The 22,873-nt window shown below is 41.8% G+C and overlaps 1 protein-coding gene across 2 annotated transcripts in view; it reads right to left on the bottom strand.

The window, feature by feature from the left end:
• Positions 1–1,999: 1,999 nt before the first annotated feature.
• Positions 2,000–22,873, bottom strand: part of ACP1 (acid phosphatase 1) — a 27,538-nt gene continuing 6,664 nt past the window's right edge. Inside the window, exons 2-6 of one of the 2 annotated variants that reach the window (XM_026655133.1) lie at positions 20,636–20,709; positions 20,239–20,352; positions 12,601–12,662; positions 2,512–2,617; positions 2,000–2,364 (exon numbers count right to left, since the gene is read on the bottom strand). In XM_026655133.1, coding sequence (XP_026510918.1) covers positions 2,287–2,364; positions 2,512–2,617; positions 12,601–12,662; positions 20,239–20,352; positions 20,636–20,709 — 434 coding nt within the window. In that variant the 3' untranslated portion in view covers positions 2,000–2,286. Of the gene's footprint in view, positions 2,365–2,511; positions 2,618–12,600; positions 12,663–20,238; positions 20,353–20,413; positions 20,528–20,635; positions 20,710–22,873 lie in introns of both variants that reach the window. The other variant, XM_024215778.1, reaches the window with a different exon arrangement.

Raw genomic sequence — 22,873 nt, 5'->3', positions numbered from 1 at the left:
ATCGCGGGCCCTCACACACTCACCTACATAGACAAATGCATTTTAATTGCTCTATTACAGCATTACTTTAGTTGGTCCTCTATTATTACCTTGTACTGGACTGGTATTAAACTACTGGACACACAAATTTTCCTTAAGAACCTGAATTTTACAGAAACACATTGTTACAAATTCATGCACATAGATGTTATATAACACCCATATAACACACACAAAAGTAACTGTTTTCCCCTTTAACTTTTTCATATGAGCTTGGAACAGAAGTTTGTGTTGAACACTGGCTAGGGCGATGGTCAAACATGCCCACATAGGGTAAGTTTTTACAATGTATTGAACTTAACCCCACTCTACTATGGTGAGGCCTGTTGTCAGTTTAAAACTGAGCTTTCAAATGTATACTTCTGATGTGCCACCTACTCTCCTCTGAACAGTGTTCAGTGACATTGGCTGTTAACAGAGACAGGGATTACGAGAGATTTAATTTTCAGCTACAGTTTTGACTTTAATAGGTTAATATTGCTAGATCAAGATATTAATCTCAATTATGTTTTTATATTGTATTGCTTTATCTTGAAAAGCTGTGCCTGGCTGAACTTTGAAACAATATCAAGATTAACTGTAAACTGTCAGGCGCATCGCTCTAACAAAAAATACTATGTGGAGGGGATGGAGTCTGGCAGCTTATCTTCAGTCAGGGGAGTCTCTCATTTTCTGAGAATGCCAAAGCTCTACTTCACAAATTAAGATGTGGGCCCTGTCCCAAAAAACATGTCACCCAATTTCAACAATTGAGACATAACAAAAGGTGGGAAGTGGGAAGGGCAGAGGAAGAAAACTACAAGGAGTCTGGTGGCACCTTAAAGACTAACAGATTTATTTGGGCATAAGCTTTCATGGGTAAAAACCTCACTTCTTCAGATGCATAGAGTGAAAGTTACAGATACAGGCATTATATACTGACACACGGAGAGAAGGGAGTTACTTCGCCAAGTGGAGAACCAGTGTTGACAGGGCCAATTCAATCAGGGTGGATGTAGTCCACTCCCAATAATAGATGAGGAGGTGTCAATTCCAGGAGAGGAAGAAAGGTGAACATCGAAAACTTGTGGTAACTCAGAAAGAAATGTATCGTTAGTGAAGGATTTAAAAAAATTTAGTATTTATTTTAACACTTTTCATCCCCTTTGATTTTCCATAGGCCAGACAGCAGAAGAGAGTTTTTAGGAGGCACTTGAACAAATCAAGGAGTGAATGAATCTGGGTGAAAGTGTACCAGCTGGGTGGAAAGTGTACCAGGGCACTCCAAGCATTAAAGAAGATCCCGAGCCCTTTGAAAGTGGAATATGAAAGGCGGAGCAAGCCTGGCATTGTGGGGATCCAAAAAGACCAGGAAGAGATTGCAGCAGTTGAAGCAGGAGATTAGAACATGGATTGGTGATCTGGTTTTTGATTAAGAAACCGAGGGGAGATATTTGAAAAGTTGCAGAGAAAAAAATCCCCTCAATTCTTACTTGACAGTAGGCAACTATTTATCTAAGGAAAAGAGAGGCTCAGATGTCAGGAAAGTACAAGGAAATGGTCAATGTTCCCATTAGTTCATGTATTGGGGAGTTAACTCCAGCTTTAGGACTGCAGAAGTTCGTAAATGCTACCCAGCTTTTGTACACTCCCAACTCTAGGGACTTGTGCTGGACAGAATGTCTGCAGAATCTGATGATGATGATGGGTTAAGTATCCACAGACTTGTCTGCAGCAAAGTCAGCATCATAGCTTTGCCTGAAATAAACAGTCCTGAAGGATGCAGCTATTTTTGTTGAGAAATACAGCATTCATCATCAGTTAATGCTCAATATATGCACATCTGTGTCAAAACATTAAAGCTACTGCTTCTCAAATCCCTTTTTAAGAATACTTAAATGGGATATATGTACAAGAATGTAAGTTTGTATTACACACAAAAAAAGCAAAACGTTAATTTTATAGTACTTAGACACTGAAAGAGAGTTCATAGACATTTATTCTGCTGGTCTCTGAATTAAATATTTTGTTACACTGATGTCCAACAAATTGGCTGATCCTCAAATACAATTTTTAAAACTTTTCCAAATTCTTCTGAGTTAGGCCATAGAGTAGCTACAATACAAAACTAAAATTAAGAAGCTGCAGTTAGGATTTACTGCAGAGATACAATATTACATTTTAAATACATCAATCAAGTGTAATTTATATAACACTTCAAAGAAGGAGCTAAATATTATTTCCTTTTAGAAATAAAATGGTGTGGCACTAACGAGACTTCTCCAAAAATGCCTTACAGCATCTAACACACTGCTCGTAAACAGTCTCAAAGTCTTTTTCATTTCCCTGGAAAAAGATAAGAAAAAGAAAGGGTAAAAATATCTAGCCACCCAGATTTAAGTCTTCAACAGCTACTTTTAAAATTGTGTTTGTTTTACAATCATACATAGATACTAATGTTTAAAAATTCTCAAGTCAATCTGTGATACTTACATAGTATGGATCTTCAATAATAAGCTGTTTCTGTGGATCATAGTTCCCAAGGAGTTCAATTTTAGCTGTACAGTTTTTAACTTGATTACTTTTTCTTTTCAGATCTCTGTAAAGTAAAAAGAAGCAATTTTGAACCATTGTTTTCATGGCAATGAAAACCATTGTTTTCATGGTGTCTGCTCTATTTGAATCAACATTATAAATTCAATAATTACTTGGAAGTTTACAGGGTATGACTGAAGATGAAAGAGAGCTGCTATACTTTGACAGTGCTGTGTACTCTATGTTGTTGCTTACTTTTATTAAATGTCAAGGACATCTATATAAAATGAAGACTAAATGGAAAACAAATAAATCAAGCAATTGGGTGCTCAACAATGACCTTAATTTGGGTTTAGTCACTAAAAAAAGCTTACCATTTTTTTCTCCAGTCATTTTATGCATTATTTTCAGTTCTCCCTTTAGCTTTCATTATACAAAAGTCTCTTTGGAACACAGTCAATATATTTCTTAAAAATATGAGTAAGCTTCTTCCAGGTGTCCATGAAATGCTGCTTCAATTGTTCTGTTTTTGTAAATTATCTTAGCTCTGCCTTCAATTCATTAAAAAAATTCTTCTGTTGTATTTATATTACATTGATTGCTGAAGTGCTAAACAAAATCTTTCCTCCCATCAGTGTTTGTAAACTTGTGGATGAGGACTTCTGATCATTCTGCTTGCTTCTGTTGATGAGGTATGTTGAGAGCACTATGCTGTAAAACGGAAGCTCTTATATAAAACCTGACCCAATGTGAGCCACGATGGCTAGCCGGTCTCACTTTAGGACTCTCAACACACCTCTACAGAAGCAAGCAGAGTGCTCTGATTCTGGGGCATGTGTGGAATGAAAGGCTCCCAAACCTGTAAAGGTGTCCTCTTTCCTCCCACTGCTGGTACTATGCCAGCAGCTAGAATGAGTCTGCCCTCCCAGGCACTGTGGTAGAACAACTTCAAGCACCACAAGGCTGTTCCTAGGGAAAGCTGGACACTACTGGGGCTGAAATCCAGAATGGTAGTGTAGATGGCAGAGGCAGCTGGGTGCAGCGTCCTCTTCCCACTGTTGTTGTGCTGCTTCCCTGGCAGGAGCCAGAATGAATTTCAGTTCTCCCAAGTAATGTTAAGCTCTTTTGAAATCACGCCAGTTCTACACTTCCAATATTTTTTCACTTGCTTCAGTACAGCTCTTTTCACTGACATCTTGGTAAGTGTAAAGGGCACCAAAATAAAATTAAGAGTTTAAATGAAACTGGAAGTAAATCACCTAAGTATATCCTTTAGTCACTGACTAACATGTCAGTCAATTCAAGTGCCATACACAGAGTTGTTGCATGATTGGGTTGTAAAATAGGTGGACATTCACAACCATCTGAAAAAACTTATGACTGATTTGTATAATTTCATCTTTATTTTTTAGGCTTTAAATCCAGACAACTTTCAAAAGGGCCATTCCTTAGACTTTCATACCCATTTAACCACTTGGCCCTGGACAAATGCATCCCTCAATTAAGGAGAAATTTTGCTACTGCTATCCAAATTAGAAAATTAGTCAGCTATTGCCATGCACAATTATTAAGCTCAACATGGTCCCAGGGAGACATGTTACCAGAATCACAGCGAATAGTAGCAAACTAGCATTATTTTTCCTAGGATAATAAACTGGCTTTTTCAAGCCAGAGCCGCGAGGTCATAGCACGCTCGTATGCAAGAAGTGATCCAGGATGAGAGCCTCTGGGCAGAGATGGGAAGCCCTTTCATTCTGTCCGCTATTGCTACGAAGAACTGTGGTGACCTATGGAACGGTTTGATCCTTTCAATATAAAAAGCCAAAGCCTGCCTGACATCCAAGGAATACAGGCACTCCTCCTCCCTAGTTGCATGAGGTTTAGAGTCAAAAAGACTGGGAGAAAGATTGGCTGGTTGTAGCAGAATTGGGACACAAGCTTCGGAAGGAATTTAGGGAATGGCCGAAGCTGTACCTTGTCCTTAGAGAAAACTGTATAGGGTGGTTCCGCCATAAGGACCTGGAGTTCTGAAACCCTTCTGGCCTAAGTAATCGCCACCAGAAAGGTCCATCTTCCATGAGAGATGTAGGAATGAGCACATTGCCATCGGTTCAAATGGCGGTCCTGTCAGTTTTGAGAGAACAGGGTTCAAATCCCGCTTCTCTCACTTGAGGAAATGCCCTCTCCAGACCTTTGAGGAAGCAAACTACCATTTCATGTGAGAACACTGACCTATTGTCGACCTTTGGGTGGAATGCTGAAATGGCCGCCAGATGGACCTTTATGGAGGAAAGGGCTAGGCCCTGTTCCTTCAAACACGGGAGGGTAGTCCAGGATGAGTTGGATTGAAGACTGCATAAGCAGAACCAGACAACCAGAGGGAAAACGTTTCCACTCTGCATAGTAAGCTGTCCTCGTGGAAGCCTTCCTGCTGCCCAGGAAAATTTTCCAGACCTGCTCTGAACAAGCCTGCTCATCGGGATTCAGCCATGAAGATACCAGGCCGTCAGATGGAGAGAGCAGAGGTTCGGGTGGAGCAACTGACCGTGGTCCAGAGGAAGCTTGATCGGGGTCTTGCGAGAGAGGCAAATGAGTGAGATGTACCAATGCTGTCTGGGCCTGGAGCTATCAGGATGACCCGAGCCTGGTCTTGCTTGATCTTTGTCGGCACCCTTGTGAACCAGTGGAATGGGCGGAAAGGCGTAGAGCAGATGACGTGAGCAGTTCAGGAGAAATGGGTCTGTTATCGAGCCTGGACTGTGGCACCTCAGAGAGCAGAACTGCTGTCTTTTTCTGTCGGAACGTGAGGCAAACAGGAGATACAGAGGAGCCCCACATATGGAAGATGCTCAGTGCGACATCTGGACGCAGGGACTTGTGGTGAGTGGAGAAGGACCTGCTGAGGCGGTCCACAAGCTTATTCTGCACACCTGGCAGAAATGAAGCCTCGATTGTGATTGGACATGCGATGCAGAACTCCCATAGGCGAACTGCTTACCGACACAGAAGGGAAGAACAGGCTTCACCCTGTCTGTTGTAGTAGTACCTGGCAGACATATTGTCCGAGAGGACTGAGACTCTTGTGTTTGCAATGAGGCAGGAGTGCTTGACATGTGAGATGGACTATCCTGAGCTCTCTGACATTGATGTGGAGCACCAGCTCCTCAGTGGACCAGCACCCGTGAGCCTTGAGCCCTTGAGTCTTGAGGTGGGCTCTCCAACCCAGTGCTGAAGCGTCAGAAGCCAGGTGCACAGATGATTGAGGTTTTGTGAAGGGAATCCCTTTGCAGACTACCCAACGGTCTTGCCACCATGATAGGGAGGATGTGTGGAGGCACCATAACCACCCTGTCCAGGGGGTGCCTGGAGGGAGCATACGTTGTGGTTAGCCAGGCCTGGAGAGGTCTGAGTCTTAGCTTCACGTGATGAACCACATACCTGCACGACGCCATGTGACCGAGAAGTCTCAAGCATATCCTAACCGTTGTGACAGGATAAGCCTGCACATAACGAACTAGCTCCGAAATTGCCTAAAAGCGATCCTCTGGGAGGAGGGCCTTTGCCAGCTGGGAATCGAGGACTGCCCCGATGAACTCTGTTCTCTGGGTGGGGACTAGTATCGACTTCTCTATGTTGATAAGAAGGTCCAATGACCAGAAGGTTGTTTGGATGAGGGCAATGTCCGACTTCACTTGCTCCTGAGACCTGCCCTTGATTAGCCAGTCGTCGAGGTACAGGAATATGTGGACTCCTCTTCTTCTTAGAAAGACCACTACACCAACATATATCTGGTTAAGATTCTCAGGGCTGCTGAAAGGCCAAACGTCAGGGCTGCAATTTGGTAGCGCCCCTGGTTCACCACAAATCTCAAATATTTTCTGTGGCCATGAGAAACTGATATATGGAAGTATGCATTCTTTAAATTGAGGGCAGCATACTAATCCCCTGGATTCAGAGACGCGATGATTGACCCCAAAGAGATCATGCGGAACATCAACTTCTTGAGAAACTGGTTGAGACGGCACAGGTCTAGGATGGGCCTGAGATCTCCCTTGGTCTTGGGTATCAGAAAATAATGAGAGTAGAACCCTTTCCCATGGCTCCCATCCTGAGGGGGGACTGAACTTCCTGCTGCAGCAGAAGCTCGTGAGAAGATTCCCTGAAGAGGGACAGGGAAGGCTCGAGATGAACTGGAGGGTATAGCCGACCTCCACTGTGTTTAAGACCCAGCAGTTGGAAGTGACCCATTTCCAGGCCTTGAGGAAGTGGGAAAGTCGGTTGGAAAATATAGGGGTAACTGGATCCTGTGAGAGCGGAATTAGTATGCTGTCCTCCACAAATCCATCAAAACGAGTGCTTTGAGAAGCCCAAATGACGAGGGGGCAGTTGAGAGTGCCCCGTGGAGAAGGAGGAAGGTGGATGTGGCCTGCGCCCAGAGCCTCCATTCCTTCGTCTCCTCTGATTGTATCTCTGGTGAGGATAAAAGCGGCCAAACAGCTGTGGCCTATATAGTCTCCTGGGCTGAGACTGGGACTGCAGACCCAGGGACTTAAGGACAGAGCCATCAAGCCTTTAGCGGCAGCATAAGTCTCCAGGGTCAATAGTACTGCAAAGTCATCCACCTGATGCCGGGATGGGAGTAGCACCTCACCCCTGGGCATTTGTGGCGCCAGCACTGATGGTAACGCCAGAGGCTGCTGTGGTGTCGGCAAGGGAGAGCGGCTTGCCCCAGGTCTCGCTTTGTTAGTCTTTGCTGCCAGGGAACTGGTCTTCTCCCACTGTCCTCTGTGCCTCTTCTTGGGCACTGGCAAGGAAGAGCGGTGCCACGAGCTCTTAGGGGTGGGAAGTGCGCTCTGCACAGATGCAAACGTACTCAGTGCCGAGTCAGATCTCGGCTCCGAGGTGGGCCTCGGTGCTGCCTCCATGAGGAGGACATTTAGTCTTGCTGCCCAATCCTTTTGGGTCCGCAGCTTGAAATTGCAGCAGATCTGGCAGTGATCTTTCCTGTGTCCCTCACCCAGACACTTAAGACAACTTAAGTGCGGGTCGCTGGTTGGCATAGGCTTTGCACAGAAAGAGCAGTGCTTAAACACTGGCAACTGAGGCATGCCCTGGTACGGGGGAGAGACGGACTCCCTCTCCAGACACTGAGAGGAGTCCTAGCTACTATTCTATACTATTTACAACTAATACACTACACTAACTAATAAAACTACAGAATTTTTAACTATGAGAACCACTAACACACTTTGCCAAGGCAAGGGAGGGAATCTCCAACAACCATCACAGGTGGTAAGAAGGAACTGAGGAGCGGAGGCTCGGAAGGGCCCCTTATACGGCACTATGAGCGAGCGGCACCAACGGGTGCCAGAGCTGAGCTGGCAGATAGCACTAGGGGAAAAATCTCCGATAGCTATTCTTGGGGCGCATGCTCACACACACACTTAAGTAGGAATGGACATGTGCAAGCACTCAAAGAGCTATGCTATGCTTCAGTGTGTACAAAACTGCAGGTCTGAAGTTTGGAGTTCAGAATACCTATTACTGCTGACAATATGTGGGTTGAACAATCCTGGCACACTAAGAAAAAGGTAATTTCTGATTAAGTAACAAAAAAATCTTTAATTCTTTCCAAATTCTCAGACAAGTCTTATAACTGATTTTAAAACATACCAATTTGTAGACAGCTTGGATACGCCAATCAAAAGTTTCAGGGCTTAAAATCTGGAAATCCAGACTCATTCTGAACCATAGAGTTTCAGTTGATACCATTATAATTTCAGTCACAGTAAATTATTTTTTCCATATTCTATAATATATGATGTAAATAATCCTATCAATTCCAGCTTGCAGGTTGTACACATTCTAAGTAAATTCCCTTTCCCCACCGATTATGACAAGTCTTGGAAGGATTCAATTTTTATTGATAAATGTCTGTAAACGCCAATTTCCCCATACACACAAACTGACAAAAAATATTTACACTGATTGTTAATTTTGATTACTGACAGGCAAAGTAAGAAAAATACTGCTTGAGGAGGAAAGGTTACTCATCTTGTGCAGTAACTGGAGTTCTTCAAGATATGCATCCCTGGGATGCTCCACTTTAGGTGCACGTGCGCCTATACGCCTCTGCTAAAAAACTCCAGTCAGGAGTGTCTGTTCAGCCCATGCACGTACCCTACACTTACGTTACATAGAGCTGTATAGGTGAACCACCATCAGTTCCTTCTCTACCGTGAAGCCCACAGAGGCAGCTCTGAAGCAGAGGGGAAGGAGGTTGGGTAAGTGGAGCACCCACAGGGGCATACATCTTGAAGAACTCCAGTTACTTTACAAGATGAGTAACCTCTCCTTCAAATAATGTCCCTGTAGGTGCTCCATTTTCAGTGACTCTCTAGATGCAACTCTTTAAGCAGGTAGGAATTTGGAATGAGTCCATCACTATCTTCTGTCATATCTGATCTTGCAGCATGAATTATGGCACAGTGCTTGGAAAATGTGTGCATCAAGGATCATGCTGCAGTCCTGCAGATTTCAGCAGCCAGAACATCTTTGAGTAGGAATACAGAAGTTGACTGTGATCTAGTAAAAATACACAGTCACTGTATGGGGAGGTGTAATTTGAGCTAACCTAAAAACTGGCAATTATACATCCAGAGATCCATCTAGAAAATCTCTGAGTGGTGACAGGCATTCCCTCAGATCTCTCTGTGAAGAAGCAAAGTCTAGGGGGTCTTCCTGAATGGCCTAGTCTTGTCCAAGGAAAAGGTTAACTTCCTCTTAATGTTCAGAAAAGCAGACTCCTGTGCAGTCTGATCCAGCTTAGGGGGAAAAAAACCCTAAGGAGAATAGTTCAGTCAGTATGAAACTCAGAAGACACCTTAAGTAAGAACTTTGGATGAGGTCATAAAAATACTTTCTCCTTGGAAAAAAAACACAGCGAAAGGAGGATCTGCCAGTAGAGCCTTCACCTCCCCAATCTTTTGAGCAGGGGTGATGGCCAATGTTCCCTCTAATTTTTTCCATCCATGTGTGGAATAAATTTTGTTCTGAGGTATGAGCAGATGTGTGTCACCAGTAGAAACAAAAAACCTAGATAATATATATATTTTTAAAAGTTACCATAGGGATAATTACTCCAGCCAGGACAGGTTAGGAATTTAGAACTCACCACTCAAAGAATTAAATTTAAGTGTAAAAGAAATAAAATTTATGAAATGCATAGACCAGCCAAAACACTAAAACAACACACTTTGAAAGAATAAAGTTACAGAGACTATATGTGCATTGCAGGAAGTACCAAGAAGTAACAACAACACAAGTATGTGTTGGGAAGGGAGAGAAGGAGAGACTTCAAGTCCAATATTGAGAAAAAGAGATGAGTGGGTCAGAGAAAGATGGCATCAGTGACACCAAAGATATCTTCTCCATTTCTGAAGGTAAGTATGTCTAGTACATTCCTTTCCACTATTTAATAGTATCTTTTGTAATTCCGATGAACATGTGGTCTCTAGTCCCGAGAGCCATTGAGGAACCATGCTTGCAGCTGCAGGACGTTCAGATGGGGTGAAGTATCTGACCCGCATCCTATGACAACAGTTGAGATATGATTGGGAGCCACCCTGGAGGGTGAGAGGTGAGTTTGATGAGGTAAGGAAACCAAATTTGTCATGGCTAAGTTGGTTCAATCAGTATGACTTTGCTTGGTCCTATCTGATCTTGATATGGACCTCTAAGAACAATGGAGTTGAAGGATATACATAAAAACTTTCACCCATGTAATGAGGAAGGCATCTCCTTGAACAGGGGTTCTCAACATTTTTCTTTCTGAACCACCCCTCCCCCACAAACATGCTATAAAAACTCCACAGCCCATTTGTGCCACAATAACTGTTTTTCTGCATATAAAAGCGAGGACCAGCATTAGGAGGTAGCAAGCAGGGCAACTACCTGGGGCCCTACACCACAGGGGGCCCCATGAAGCAAAGTTGCTCAGGCTTCAGATTCAGCCCCAGGTGATGAGGCTTGGGGCCCCAGGCACTGGGACTTCGGCTTTCTGTCTGGGCCCTAGCAAGTCTAATGCCATCCCTGTTTGGCAGACTCCCTGAAACCTGCTCGCAGCCCCCACAGGGGAACCACTGTCCTAGAGATTGGAGATCAAGCCCCACACCGGAGCAGAATTTCTTGCACTTGGTGTTGGTTGCTGTGGCAAAAAGATCAACCTCTGGAAATCCCCAAGCTACGAATATTTTGCTGAGAACTCAAGAGTCCAACTCCCCTTTGTAATTTAGGGAGAAATGTCTGTTCAGGTCATCTGCATGGTGTTTGGTATCCCTGGGAGGTAAGAAGCTGATAGGAATGCGTGCATTGCCAACGTTTTATTGCTCAGTGCAGAGTGACGCTCTGCCTTGACAATTGATATAGTACATGCATGCTATATTGTCTATCAATATTTTGATGGAACAATAGGCAAGCATTACTGACCGCCCTTAATTCCAACAGGTTGATCTGCTAGCACTGTTCCTGCTGTGATCATTTGTCTTAGACTGTGTGAGGACTCAAATATGCAGGAGAGAAGCATCTGATGTTAATAAGCCTGTATAGGAATTTTGGTTGAACAGGATTCTTGCACAAACTTTGTAAGGGTTCATCCACCAGGTGAGTGACTGTAGGATCTGACAGGGTACAGACACAGTCTGAACAAGCAGGTTTTCGTTAACTACATAAACAATGCTGAGCCTCCCATGGAGACATCCAAGATGTAACCTGGCATTATGTCACAAAAACGCAAGCCACCACATGTTCTCACCAGAGCTTCACTCTTGGTATAAGGTTCCTTAGATCAAGGAACATGTAGAAAGAAAGATAAGCTCTGCCCATTAATGAATCCAAAAGTGCTCCTATAAAGAGAATTCATTGAGTAGGGGGTCAAGATCCATTTCTTGATATTCATCTGCAGGCCTAGACTTCTGAATAGTGAAGTCATTGTTTGAACTGCCTACCCAACCTCCTGATATGATCGACAGTGGAGGCGCCAATTGTTGAGACAGGGAAAGACAGTTATTCCTAGATGACGGAGATAGGCAGCTACGGCAGTCGTGATTTTTGAGAATACCCTTAGGGTGGACAACAGGCTGAAGGGTAGGACCTGGTACTGGTAACGATTGTGATTTAAAGTGAATTGAAGAAATCTTTTGAGGGAAGGATGACGACATGGCGCTGACAGATAAAGGTGGCCCCTGTATGGGGAGGGGTGTTCTCTGAACCCAGGTCCAAAGTCAGTCTTAAGATTTGTTCCACCATTTAAAAGTCTATGCTTAATGCCTCCTTCTCCCTCCCCCCCCCCCATTTCTTTTTTCAAGAAAAGAAAAAAGGGAACAAGTGCTCCATCTTTCCAACTATAAGGTACTAAACCTACTCTACTAACCAATTACACAGTTAAACACTAATAAAATAGGCAAACAGGCACAACTTAGACTCCATCTCAGGCCATAGGCAGTTGAAAAGGAATTGAGGGCAGTTTGCCCGCATAGCCCTATCTAGTCTCAGTTCAGGGCATCAGGATCTGTACGGTCCATGCACAGGCTGAAAAGGCACCACTATCAAAAATCTCCGATCAAAGGTGTAGGGGTCCAAATGTGGAGCATCATAGAGACACTACTTAAATAAGAACTTAAATATATTTACTCTGTATATTTTGATATAGGTTGACAATTTGTGTTTTAATTGTTATAAAGTTTTAACTTTTTGAATCTCAATGTCTACTGTTGTTTAATTTCTGACCCCAACCCCAATAATTTTCTGCATCTGTGAAAATTTAAATAGATACAAACTGAAAAAATGCTTAAAAATAAAAACATCTCATCTGTCTAAATGATATATAAATCAAATTCTGCCAAGTCTAATTATAACTCATAAGAAAACAAATGGCAAAAGGTTGCACATTAGGCACTAAAGCAATCAAGCACATCTTCTGGATTTATCATCATCTACAAAAGCAGATAGTCAAATCAGAATCTCTCTTAGCATTCTACCATACATTACCTTAGGTTGCTTTCATCCATGCAAAGTATATAATCAAATGTAAGGAAATCATCTTTAGTAATCTAGAATTAAAAAGATTTGCTTTAACTTTTGTAGCAAAAATGTGTTTGCTTACAATACAAAAAATATTGCAAAAGAAGTTACAATTTTACAATTCTTAGTAATTATAAATATGTACATATAAAAATGGAATTGTGAACCAGCAAACTGGTTAGTATATTCTGAGTCCAAGAGCTATCCTTCAGATCAATGGTAACCGTTTTAACAAAACAATGAACAAATTATGATTAAGATTAAAATATGCAGTTGCACTTTTACAATAGTTTTTTTTCAAAAGCTACCAACTAATATTTTCATACCTAAGTGAACATACTATGTCAGTTATTCATCCAGAATTATACAAATTTTCACTCCACTCACAAATACATAAAAAGTAATCCAAGTCTGCAATAATTTTTATATGTCCCCTAGAAAATTAGAGAGACAAGATGGGTGAGGTAATCTCTTTTATTGGACCATCTTCTGTTGGCAAGACAAACGTTTGAACTTACACAGAACTCTTCCTCAGATTGTCATTTCTACTGAAAAACTGGATTAACACATAGAAAAACATAACATAACTAAACCACTTCCTATTTCCGCTTATGATTTTTCAATCATGTTTTGCTCTTCTAAATTAAAAAAAGAGACAAGTTTTATCTTTAAATAGTTACCAGGTAAGGAACAAATTATTTTTCCTGGATAATATGTAATTGGTTTCTCTAGTCACTGTCTAGATATGTGTGTATAAAGACAGGGTTTTTTAGATACAGACTCAGATACGAGACAAAATTCAGAAGGAATATGTAATGTGATAGTCCCTTAAACTATTTTTCACCCACATAATGTGCTAAAGAGCATAAACTGGTAACATTTTCCAGATTTTTTGGCTTGTAAAAGGTGTAAATTTAAACAGGCTGAGGGGCTACCTTAACCTACACCCATGCACATCATATTATCAATTACTTTTCTTTCTATACATTCCTCTACTGTCCCCTAAGCATGAAAATTAAACAGAGTGAGCCAAGTTCAGAGGTATGTGTGGGTGTACACTGTTGGTAAGTTGCTGGTGAAAGAGTGGGTCTCTAAAATCTTGCCCACAGTAAGAAAATTTGTATTGGTGAAATTACGTTGATTTAGTTACACTTGTGCAAACCTTTTTACATATGCTGCATGAATAAGGCTGCGTGTCTGTCAGGGATTCCGTGACTTTCCGTGACCTCTGCAGCGGTCGGTGCTGGTTCAGGGACTGCCTGAGCTAGGCAGTCCCGGGCCAGCAGCAGTTTGCGTGTGGGGAGGGGGGGGGGGTCAGGGCTCGGGCAGAGGGTTGGGGTGCAGGGCAGTTCCCGGCCAATGGGAGCTGCGGAGCTGGCGCTTGTGGCAGGAGCAGTGTGCGGAGCCCCCCTGGCTGCACCTCCTCCTAGGAGCTGCAGGGACATGCCGGTCGGAGCTGGGTAGGGAGCCTGCCAAGCCCGCCAACCCTCCCCCACAGAGCCAGCAGGGGTCCCTGCCCGCACCCTCCACCAGCATGGGTCCTGGGTCATGCACTGCCACCAGCCCCACAAATTGCCAGTTTAGAGGTTAGCTCAAATTTAAGTTATTCTGAAAAAGCTTTCCCAGATCAGGCAAGGCCTACATCAATTTAAGGCCACACTTTGTGCTGGTGCACTGCATTGATATTGGGGGTTTGCACTGTGAATCAGTGGAATTAGCTACATAAATAGCTAACATCAATACTGCACAGTTCTACCCACAGTTGCATATATAGCATCATAATTCAGCTTCTTGGAAGGTTTGCCCTGTAGATGTGCTTTTTTGGGAGGAACTGGGGTAAGTAAAGGAAGCATATGAGAAAATGTCCTAGAAATAAAATAGGTTCAAATTTTCCACTGACTGTGAACTTGTAAAAAAATATGCATATGAAAAAATAGCCTCAATAGTAACCTGTAATGGATTATGATTAGACTTCCCCTAAACTGGGGTGGAATGGGGTCTGGAAATCACCTCTGGGCTGAGAGTAAACATGAAACATTTCACTCATATAGGGAATTTTTCTGCAGGAAATGAGAAGTGTAAAACAGACAGTTAGAATAGAAGTCTCAATATAATCTCAGCTAGAACTTTTGATAGGACTAAGAACTAGTGAAGATCTGTTTATTTTCAATGTAAAAATATTTGTTGCATTCATACTGTGCCTTTGACCTACAAAAATATTTTTATAGTGGAAATAGCTCTGTTTTTCTAGCAACTCTAATAAAACCTCTACAGTCTTACCCTCGTGGCCCTCTGCTGCTAAATGTTGGTGCAAGTGAAAATAATCTTACACAATTATGGTTGCACTGAGGACAACAAAAATAAAACTAACATGAAGACAGATGTACTGTACACTGAAGCTACTTAAAAATTAAGTTATGGACCAGCATTATCAACGATAGTAGGACACCCCAAGTTGTTCTAAGGGTGACTTAGCCCTGGTCTACACTGGGGGCAGGGGGGGGTGATCGATCTAAGATACGCACCTTCAGCTACGAGAATAGCGTAGCTGTAGTCGATGTATCTTAGATCGACTTACCTCGCATCCTCACGGCGCGGGGTCGATTGCCGCGGCTCCCCCGTCGACTCCGCTTCCGCCTCTCGGCAGTGGTGGAGTTCCAGAGTCGACGGCAGAGCGATCAGGGATCGATTTATCGCGTCTACACTAGACGCGATAAATTGATCCCCGATAGATCGATCACTACCCGCCGATCCGGCTGATAGTGTAGACATACCCTTAGTTAAAAAGGAGAACAGTCCAGTAAAGGAGACTGCAGTTCAGGAGTTATTTTGACATCCACAGTTTCTCTGAAGAAGAGTGCTGAAGAAGTCCCCAGTGCCTCACTTGTAAGGGGGGAAAAAGGCCTGATTCCATAACTGCCTTCCACACATTCTCAGGAGGAGATGCTCTCAGTGCTATCAAGGCTCAACTCTCTGATGCTGTCTGAGCCTATACCGAGGAAGCAGGCTGCTGGAGTCCCACTGGTGAAGCATCGGACCCTGCCAGGTTATGTTTAGATTGCTGCTGCAATACCATGGAAGCCTGTGCTGATTCAATTTTCAGCAATTCCTTAAAGCTTGGGGCTCAAGTAGAGGCAGATCCCTCGGGTACTGCATCCCTACAAGTGAGAAGATTTTCCCAGCTTTGCTTTCAGCTGCTCCTTTGATACCAGAGGTTTTGATCTCCTCTTTTGCAGAACTGGGGAAGGTGATTGCTTCGTTACAAGACATCTTGAAGAGTAGTAACTCAGATAGATACTTCTGATAGATAGTTGGGTTTCTGATGACCGGGAGAACCACATGGTGAACCGGCTGCTGGGTGTGAAAGTTGCAGACCTCTCCAGACTTCTAGATAGATGTATGTGCAGTGTTGGGGAGATGCCAATGTTGTGATACACGTAGGAACCAATGACATAGGGAGAGGTAGGAGAGAGGTCCTGGAGGCCAAATTTAGGCTGCTATATATGAGATTAAAGTCCAGGGCCTCCATGGTAATCTTCTCTGAAATGCTTCCAGTTCCACAACTAGGGCCAGTTAGACAACCAGAACTGCAGGGTCTTGCTGTGTGAATGAGATGATGGTGTTTGGAGGAGGTATTTAGGTTATTAGGAACTCAGGAACTTTTTGAAAAAAGAGGAGCCTATACAGAAAGGATAGGCTCCAACTAAACTAAAACAGAACCAGATTGCTGGCATGAAAAATTAATACAGGAGTTTTTAATCTAAGGGCAGGGAAAAGCTAACAGCTGCGGACGAGTACAAGGTTCAGACAGAGACATCCACTAGGTAATAACTTATTAAAGGGGATAATCTATATCCTAGCAAAGAGAAGAGAATAGAAGTTGATAAACAATATGAACTGAAGAGAAGCCTGTCAAATGAAAAAAAAAAGAGTCCCATTCAGCTACATCACATGAATGCAGACAACTAAATACTGACAAATTCAACAACTGCTTCTAACCAAATGCCAGAAGTCTAAACACAAAGATGGGTGAACTCCAGTGCCAATTCTTGATTTAGTCCGTGTGACGCCAATTTTTAAAAAGGATCCACCTGGCAATTATAGGCTTGTAAGCCTAACTTCAATACCAGGTAAGGTGGTTGAAACTATAGTAAAGAACAGACTTATCAGACACAGAGATTGAACATGATATGTTGGGGAAGAGTCAACATGGCTTTTGTAAATGGAAACCATGCCTCACCAATCTATTAGAATTCTTTGAGGGGGTCAACAAGCACATGGACAAGGGTGATCCAGTGGATATAGCATACTTGGATTTTCAGAAAGCCTTTGACAAGGTCCCTCAGCAAAGGCTCTTAGGCAACGTTTGCAGACAATACAAAGTTACTCAAGATAGTTAAGACCCAAGCTGACTGCAAAGAGTTACAACAGGATCTCACAAAACTGGATGATTGGGCAACAAAATAGTAGATGAAATTCAATGTTGATAAGTGCAATATAATGCATATTGGAAAACATAATTCCACACATACAAAATTATGTGGTCTAAATCAGCTAAATCGAGAAAGATCTTGGAAGCATCGTGGACAGTTCTCTGAAGACATCTGCTCAGTCATAAAAGCTAATAATGTTAGGAAATATTAGGAAAAGGAAAGAAAAGAAGACAGAAAATACCATCATGTCACTTTAGAAATCCATTGTATGCCTATATCTTAATTACTGAGTGCAGTTCTGGTCATCCCATCTCAGAAAAGATATATTAGAATTGGAAAAGGTACAGAGAAGGGCTACAGAAATGACTAGGAGAAGAGAACAGTTTTCTGATGAGGAGAGATTAAGAAGCCTGGGACTGTTCAGTTTATAAAAGAGACAATGAAGACCGGATATGATAGAAATCTATAAAATCATGAATGGTGTGAAGAAAGTGAATAAGGAAATGTTATTTACCCCTTTGCATAAAACAAGACCCATGGGTCACAATGAGATTAATAGGCAGCAAGTTTAAAACAAAAACATAAGGAAGTACTTCTTCACACAATGCCCAATTAGCTTGTGGAACTCCTTACCGAGGGATGTTAAGAAGGCCAAAAGCATAACTTGGTTCAAAAGAGAATGAGAAGTTCATGGAGGATAGGTCCAACAATGGCTATTAGCCAAGATGGGCAGGGAAGCAACTCCATGTTCTGGGTGTCTCTAAACCTCTGACTGCAAGAAGCTGGGACTGGACAACAGGGATGAATCTATTCTATTCTATTCCCTCTGAAGTATCTGGTACTGGCCACTGTCAGAAGACAGGATATTAAGCAAGATGGACTACTGGTTAGAAGCAACCGAGGCAGTTCAGCAGGGTCACACTGACCTTTATTTTTTTAGGAGTAGGGCTCGAGGATATGGAGAATGCATGTGACACCCCTACTGGACACTGCTTTTGTAGCTCCTGAACTGTGCAAGTGGTGCAGCCACACCATGAGTGGGAGCCACATGCACAGGAACTTGAAGAACTATAGTGCTTAATTACATGAAGTAGTAATAATATTTGGACAGCAGTAAGGAGCCAAGAAAAGAATAAATTCTCCTTAATGTGTTTGGTTATTTTCCGACCAGCAGATGACTTTCCCAACCTGCGCTAAAAGATATCCACATGCTCAACTCCTTCTTTGGATTTGGCTTTATTAGCAAAGAAACAAAATTCAGCTCAAGCCTTTTCACTAGGCTTGGCTACTTCCAAATATTCTACCTCAATACTTCTTCGCCTACACCTCTGATTCCCCCCTTCCTAGAGGGGCGTTGCTAAGTGTGGTCTTAAACCATCTGCTTCATTTGAGAGCCAGAAGGACCCACTTTGGGGAGATTTTCAAAAGGTATAAATGGACAGTTAGATGTTTAACTCCTACTGTCTTTGGATACCCAACTGCCATTTGTGCCTTCAAAAAGCTCCTCATTAATCCTTTTCCAGCTGGATCAACACCTACCAACATGATTGGTTGTTTTGGACAAACATTGCTGGCCTGTCATAGTCCCCGCAAAACTGTACACCTGTGTTTAGTTATATGTACAGGGAGAGGAAATATATTTTATCATCAAACTCATCATTGCCTTAAGTTCCCTTTGCTGTAATCTCTCCAGGTCATGTTGCAATTTTGTTCTGGGTATTTCCACAAAGTTTTTTCATGTTTGGATTTATCCCCCCCCCAAAAAAAAACTTGACAAAGGAAGATTTGAAGCAGTCACACAGAATGCAGGCATGCATGTGTGTTAGAGATTTGGTTTCTTTTTAGTTCAACTGGTCATAAGTGATCTAGAAACACCAAAGGAGAGTCTTCACAAGAAGCCCTGAAGACCTCTACATGTTTCACCATGGTAGCTGAAACAGCTTCACAGGTGAGTTTGAGAACCACTTATCTAATGTAAAAATAAAAGTAAATACGCTGCTTGCAAGCAGTAAAAAAAAAATAAAATAAAATAGAAATCTGGTACCCGTAAATGGAAAAAAGACAGAACTGTTCTAGTATTAATAGAGGAAAAATTTGCAATAGTGTGTTGTGTTCAAGTCTGTTTGCATTGTTATATAAAAATAAGACTGGAAAGATCAATGGAGGGCAATTAGCATGATTGAGGGAATGTAGTCAGAAAGGTTAGAGGAACTAAGCGTGTACACTTTGAAAATAGAGAAAATAAAGGATGACCTCAATAAGGTCTACCAAAATTCTGAAGGGAACAAAAAAGAAAGATGCTAACAAGAATACTTGATCTTGTGTCAAATGCAAGAACTAGTGGCATGAACTCAAGCTAAGGAAAGGTCAGGTCCTAAAGGAATACTGTATACACAGAGAATAGTTAATGGAAATAAGTTATGTGCATTTATTTGAATGTCTAAATTATTTAAATACATGAAGTTTTGTTTATTTCAATGCATCTCTCTTTGGAATGCAATGCCTGAAATATACTCACTAAAGAAAAACTGTGGTGAGCATTTCCAAAACTTCAGACTGTGTTTCCATTTAGTGAATGGTGCTGCTCTGACTCTTAGCAAGATTGCCCCAAGGTATGTTTACAAAAATTATCTAGTTGTAATTCTCCTTTGAAGATATTTTGATATTATTTTCACTCTTGGGTCTGAGCTCCTTAGTGTGAGACAGGAGCTCTCTCAACTCAAAGAATTTTGACCCTAAGAGCAGCAGTACCAGGGCAGAGTACAAGCCAGGTCATCTATTGGACCTGTACAATATAAATGCTGCCCTTCCGAAGTACCTATCAGTTCCTTCACATGCATGGGATGTGCCATGGACTCACAAGATAAGACAATGCAAAATTATTCAAAATAAAAGAAATATGCCTCAGAGAAAGAATATTAAACATTTAAAGGTAGAGTTTTCAAAGTCACTCAACTGTTGGCCTTACTCTCCTCCCATTGACTTCAACTAGAAGAGTGAAGCCAATGCTGAGTGCTTTTGAAAAATCTCAGTTAATAGTCAATCCTCTTAATATTGAATATTCAATTTGACACATACCATATACTCACCAAGTAGTTGTTGCGATTGGTATGAGAAATTATGGCTGAACAAAATTAGTTCTGTCAAGAAATAAAATGTACTCTTTTTATACCTGTCGTGCTTTATGGGCTGCCTCAATGCCATGATTTCTTAGACAGCTTAAAGCCCTTGCATCTGGGGAGCACCCCACGTTCCAGTCAGAAACAGCACCACTGTCTGTCATCCACTGCAACAACAACAACAACAAAAACACAAATACATATTTAAAGGAAATAAGAGTACAGTACCTGTCTGGCAATATGATTCATGGTAATGCCATGCTTCCTCATACAAGTCTGTCCCCGAAAATCAGGAGGGTTGCCTATTTCATAAGTAGATGTTGCTGCACTGTCTATTCTCCACTACAGAAAAACAAATTCAAATGTTTATGTTTTCCTTCCCACGGCTTACGTAATACTGACTGGCTAGAAGAAAGTATATTTTGGCAACAGTAAAAATAAACAACTGACCTTATTTTCAATGTTTTCATCAGTTACAAGTTTTCTAAAAACTGCTTCAGCTATGGGTGATCGGCAAATGTTCCCTAAAGAAACAAGAGATTGAACTAAAGTTTATCTATGGTAAAAGAAGCAAGATAGGACAGGATTTTAGTTCACATAGTACTTTGACAGTTTATTTTATCATATGCCCTAGGTGAATCCACAGCAGTGGAGTCAAGCCAAGGCCTCTGGAGCAGTCTCTGTTTATGTCCATCTCACTGCACTAGGGGAATGAAGGTACTGCCCCCTGGAGCTTGTCACACAAGGGGTCATGTATCCCCTGCATTTGATCCCAAATCTGATTACACCATACAGGAGGGTTATTACATTGCTTTTTTTGTCCCCCCTCTACAGAAAGACTTTCTGTAACCATAATTGAAAAAGCAGAATTTTGAGCTGTATCTCAAATGGATGTTAATACTGACATTTTCTGTCTTTGTCTTTCATAGTTTTACTCCTAACAGTCTGGAACTTCTAGGGTCTTCAGATGTCCCATCCCCATAAATCCCCTGTGCACTGGCAACAAGTAGGATACATTTCTGACTATGATTTACTGGATGATTTGCAAAAGTTTGCTTGAAGTATTTATCTTAATGGCCAGCATTGTTGCTGAGAGAAAACTTTCCATGACAAGTTGCCTTTTTACCCCTTAAAACTGTATTAAACAAACACTGTAGAATGCTAAAAATATTTGGGAATATATCATATCCTTGCCCAAATTAAATAAAGTTCAATACCAAAGCAAGAATCTGCCATTGCTATTGTTTGGGCTCCTCTTTTTAATGATGCCGCCATAAATAAAACTTTCATCCCACAGTCTTCTTTTTCATATTCTACCCTTTCCCCACTTCAAATGTTTTGGAAAACTGAAAGCACAGTTATGTTATTGGATGTGCCATTTATGTTCATGATAACTAAAAAGTATGATATGCTTTCATTGTAGGAAAACATTATACTTCCATTCTTTCCGAATCAAAGGGAAGGTAATAAAGTATTCTGTTGAAGATTCAAGAAAAGTCAAACCATTGATCTGGCAGAAGGCACTGGCTCAGCACCTGGAACTAGGGGTTGTTGAGCTACTTTTGATGGCAGTAGCCTCTTCTGGAGGTGCATAGAGAGTGTTTCCTTAATTTGGATTAGTTCATTCAAGTTTGAGAAACTAAATGGGAGTTGAAAAAAGAAGGAAAGCTTGTTTTCCTTCGCCAATCCACGAATAAAATTGAGGAGGGAGAGGATGAGCTCTAATAGCTCTAAAAACTCAAAGGGCATGGTGACCAGAAGCAATCAATTAAAGTCACTAACAGTTAACACTTCCTGTTTTGTTTAATAAATCAATTCATTTTAAATGCAAAAGATGTTTCTGATAAAGAAAAAAAGGAAAGTTTATGTAACCAGCACTCTAAGGCAGTTTTTATTTAAATATACAATTTTAAAATGCATTTCTGTGAATTTTTAATTTAATTCAAATTTCCAAATGCAGCTTGACAAATCATGAGCAAAAAAATTAATATAGTAATAAAAAAACATTCTATTTTCCAACATAATAAAAATATAAAAATTAAGAATCTACATACATGTATATTAAGCTGTGTAATTGCTTAAATAAGTGTATATGGTGCATCCTCATGGTTAGCAAAAAGAAATACAAAATTTAGTGTAAAGGCTATATTTACTTGCAAATCAACATGCTTTCATGATTATACCAACCAATGTGACTGAACCTGTCTTTAGGAAAACAAAAAGAACAGATGCAAAACAAGATTAAAATGGATGATTTAAGTAAAGGTTTCCTACTTGCTGATTTAAATTATGATTAAAAATGGTGATTTAAAATTAATCCATCCTGTCAAAGGCAGATTTTTAGGGTTACCATCCGTCCGGGTTTTCCCGGACATGTCCGGCTTTTTCAGCTTTAAATGGCCGTCCGGGGGGGGATTTCTAATGAAGTAGAAATGTCCGGGATTTCCCCCTTCCCCTCATGCAGAGTGCGGCGCGGCTGATTGGACGGCTGGGCCTGATTGAAAGCCGCTCGCAGCCACTGGGGCCTCTAGCAGCCAGAGTCCCTCCCCCTCCTCCCCCGCAGAGCAGCACTACAGTGTTTGGCTGCACGTGGAGCTCGCAGCTCTCCCTTGGCCTGGTTGGGGGGGCAGGCAAGGGACAGGGAATGGGGGGGTTAGATTGGTCGGGGGTTCTGGGGGGGCTGTCAGG

Source organism: Terrapene carolina, unplaced genomic scaffold (genome assembly GCF_002925995.2).
Source record: "Terrapene carolina triunguis isolate 2854851 unplaced genomic scaffold, T_m_triunguis-2.0 Scaffold42, whole genome shotgun sequence".
NCBI lineage: Eukaryota > Metazoa > Chordata > Testudines > Emydidae > Terrapene > Terrapene triunguis.
The sequence above is the reverse complement of the archived record's forward strand: the minus strand, read 5'-3'. Positions and strand labels throughout refer to the sequence as shown.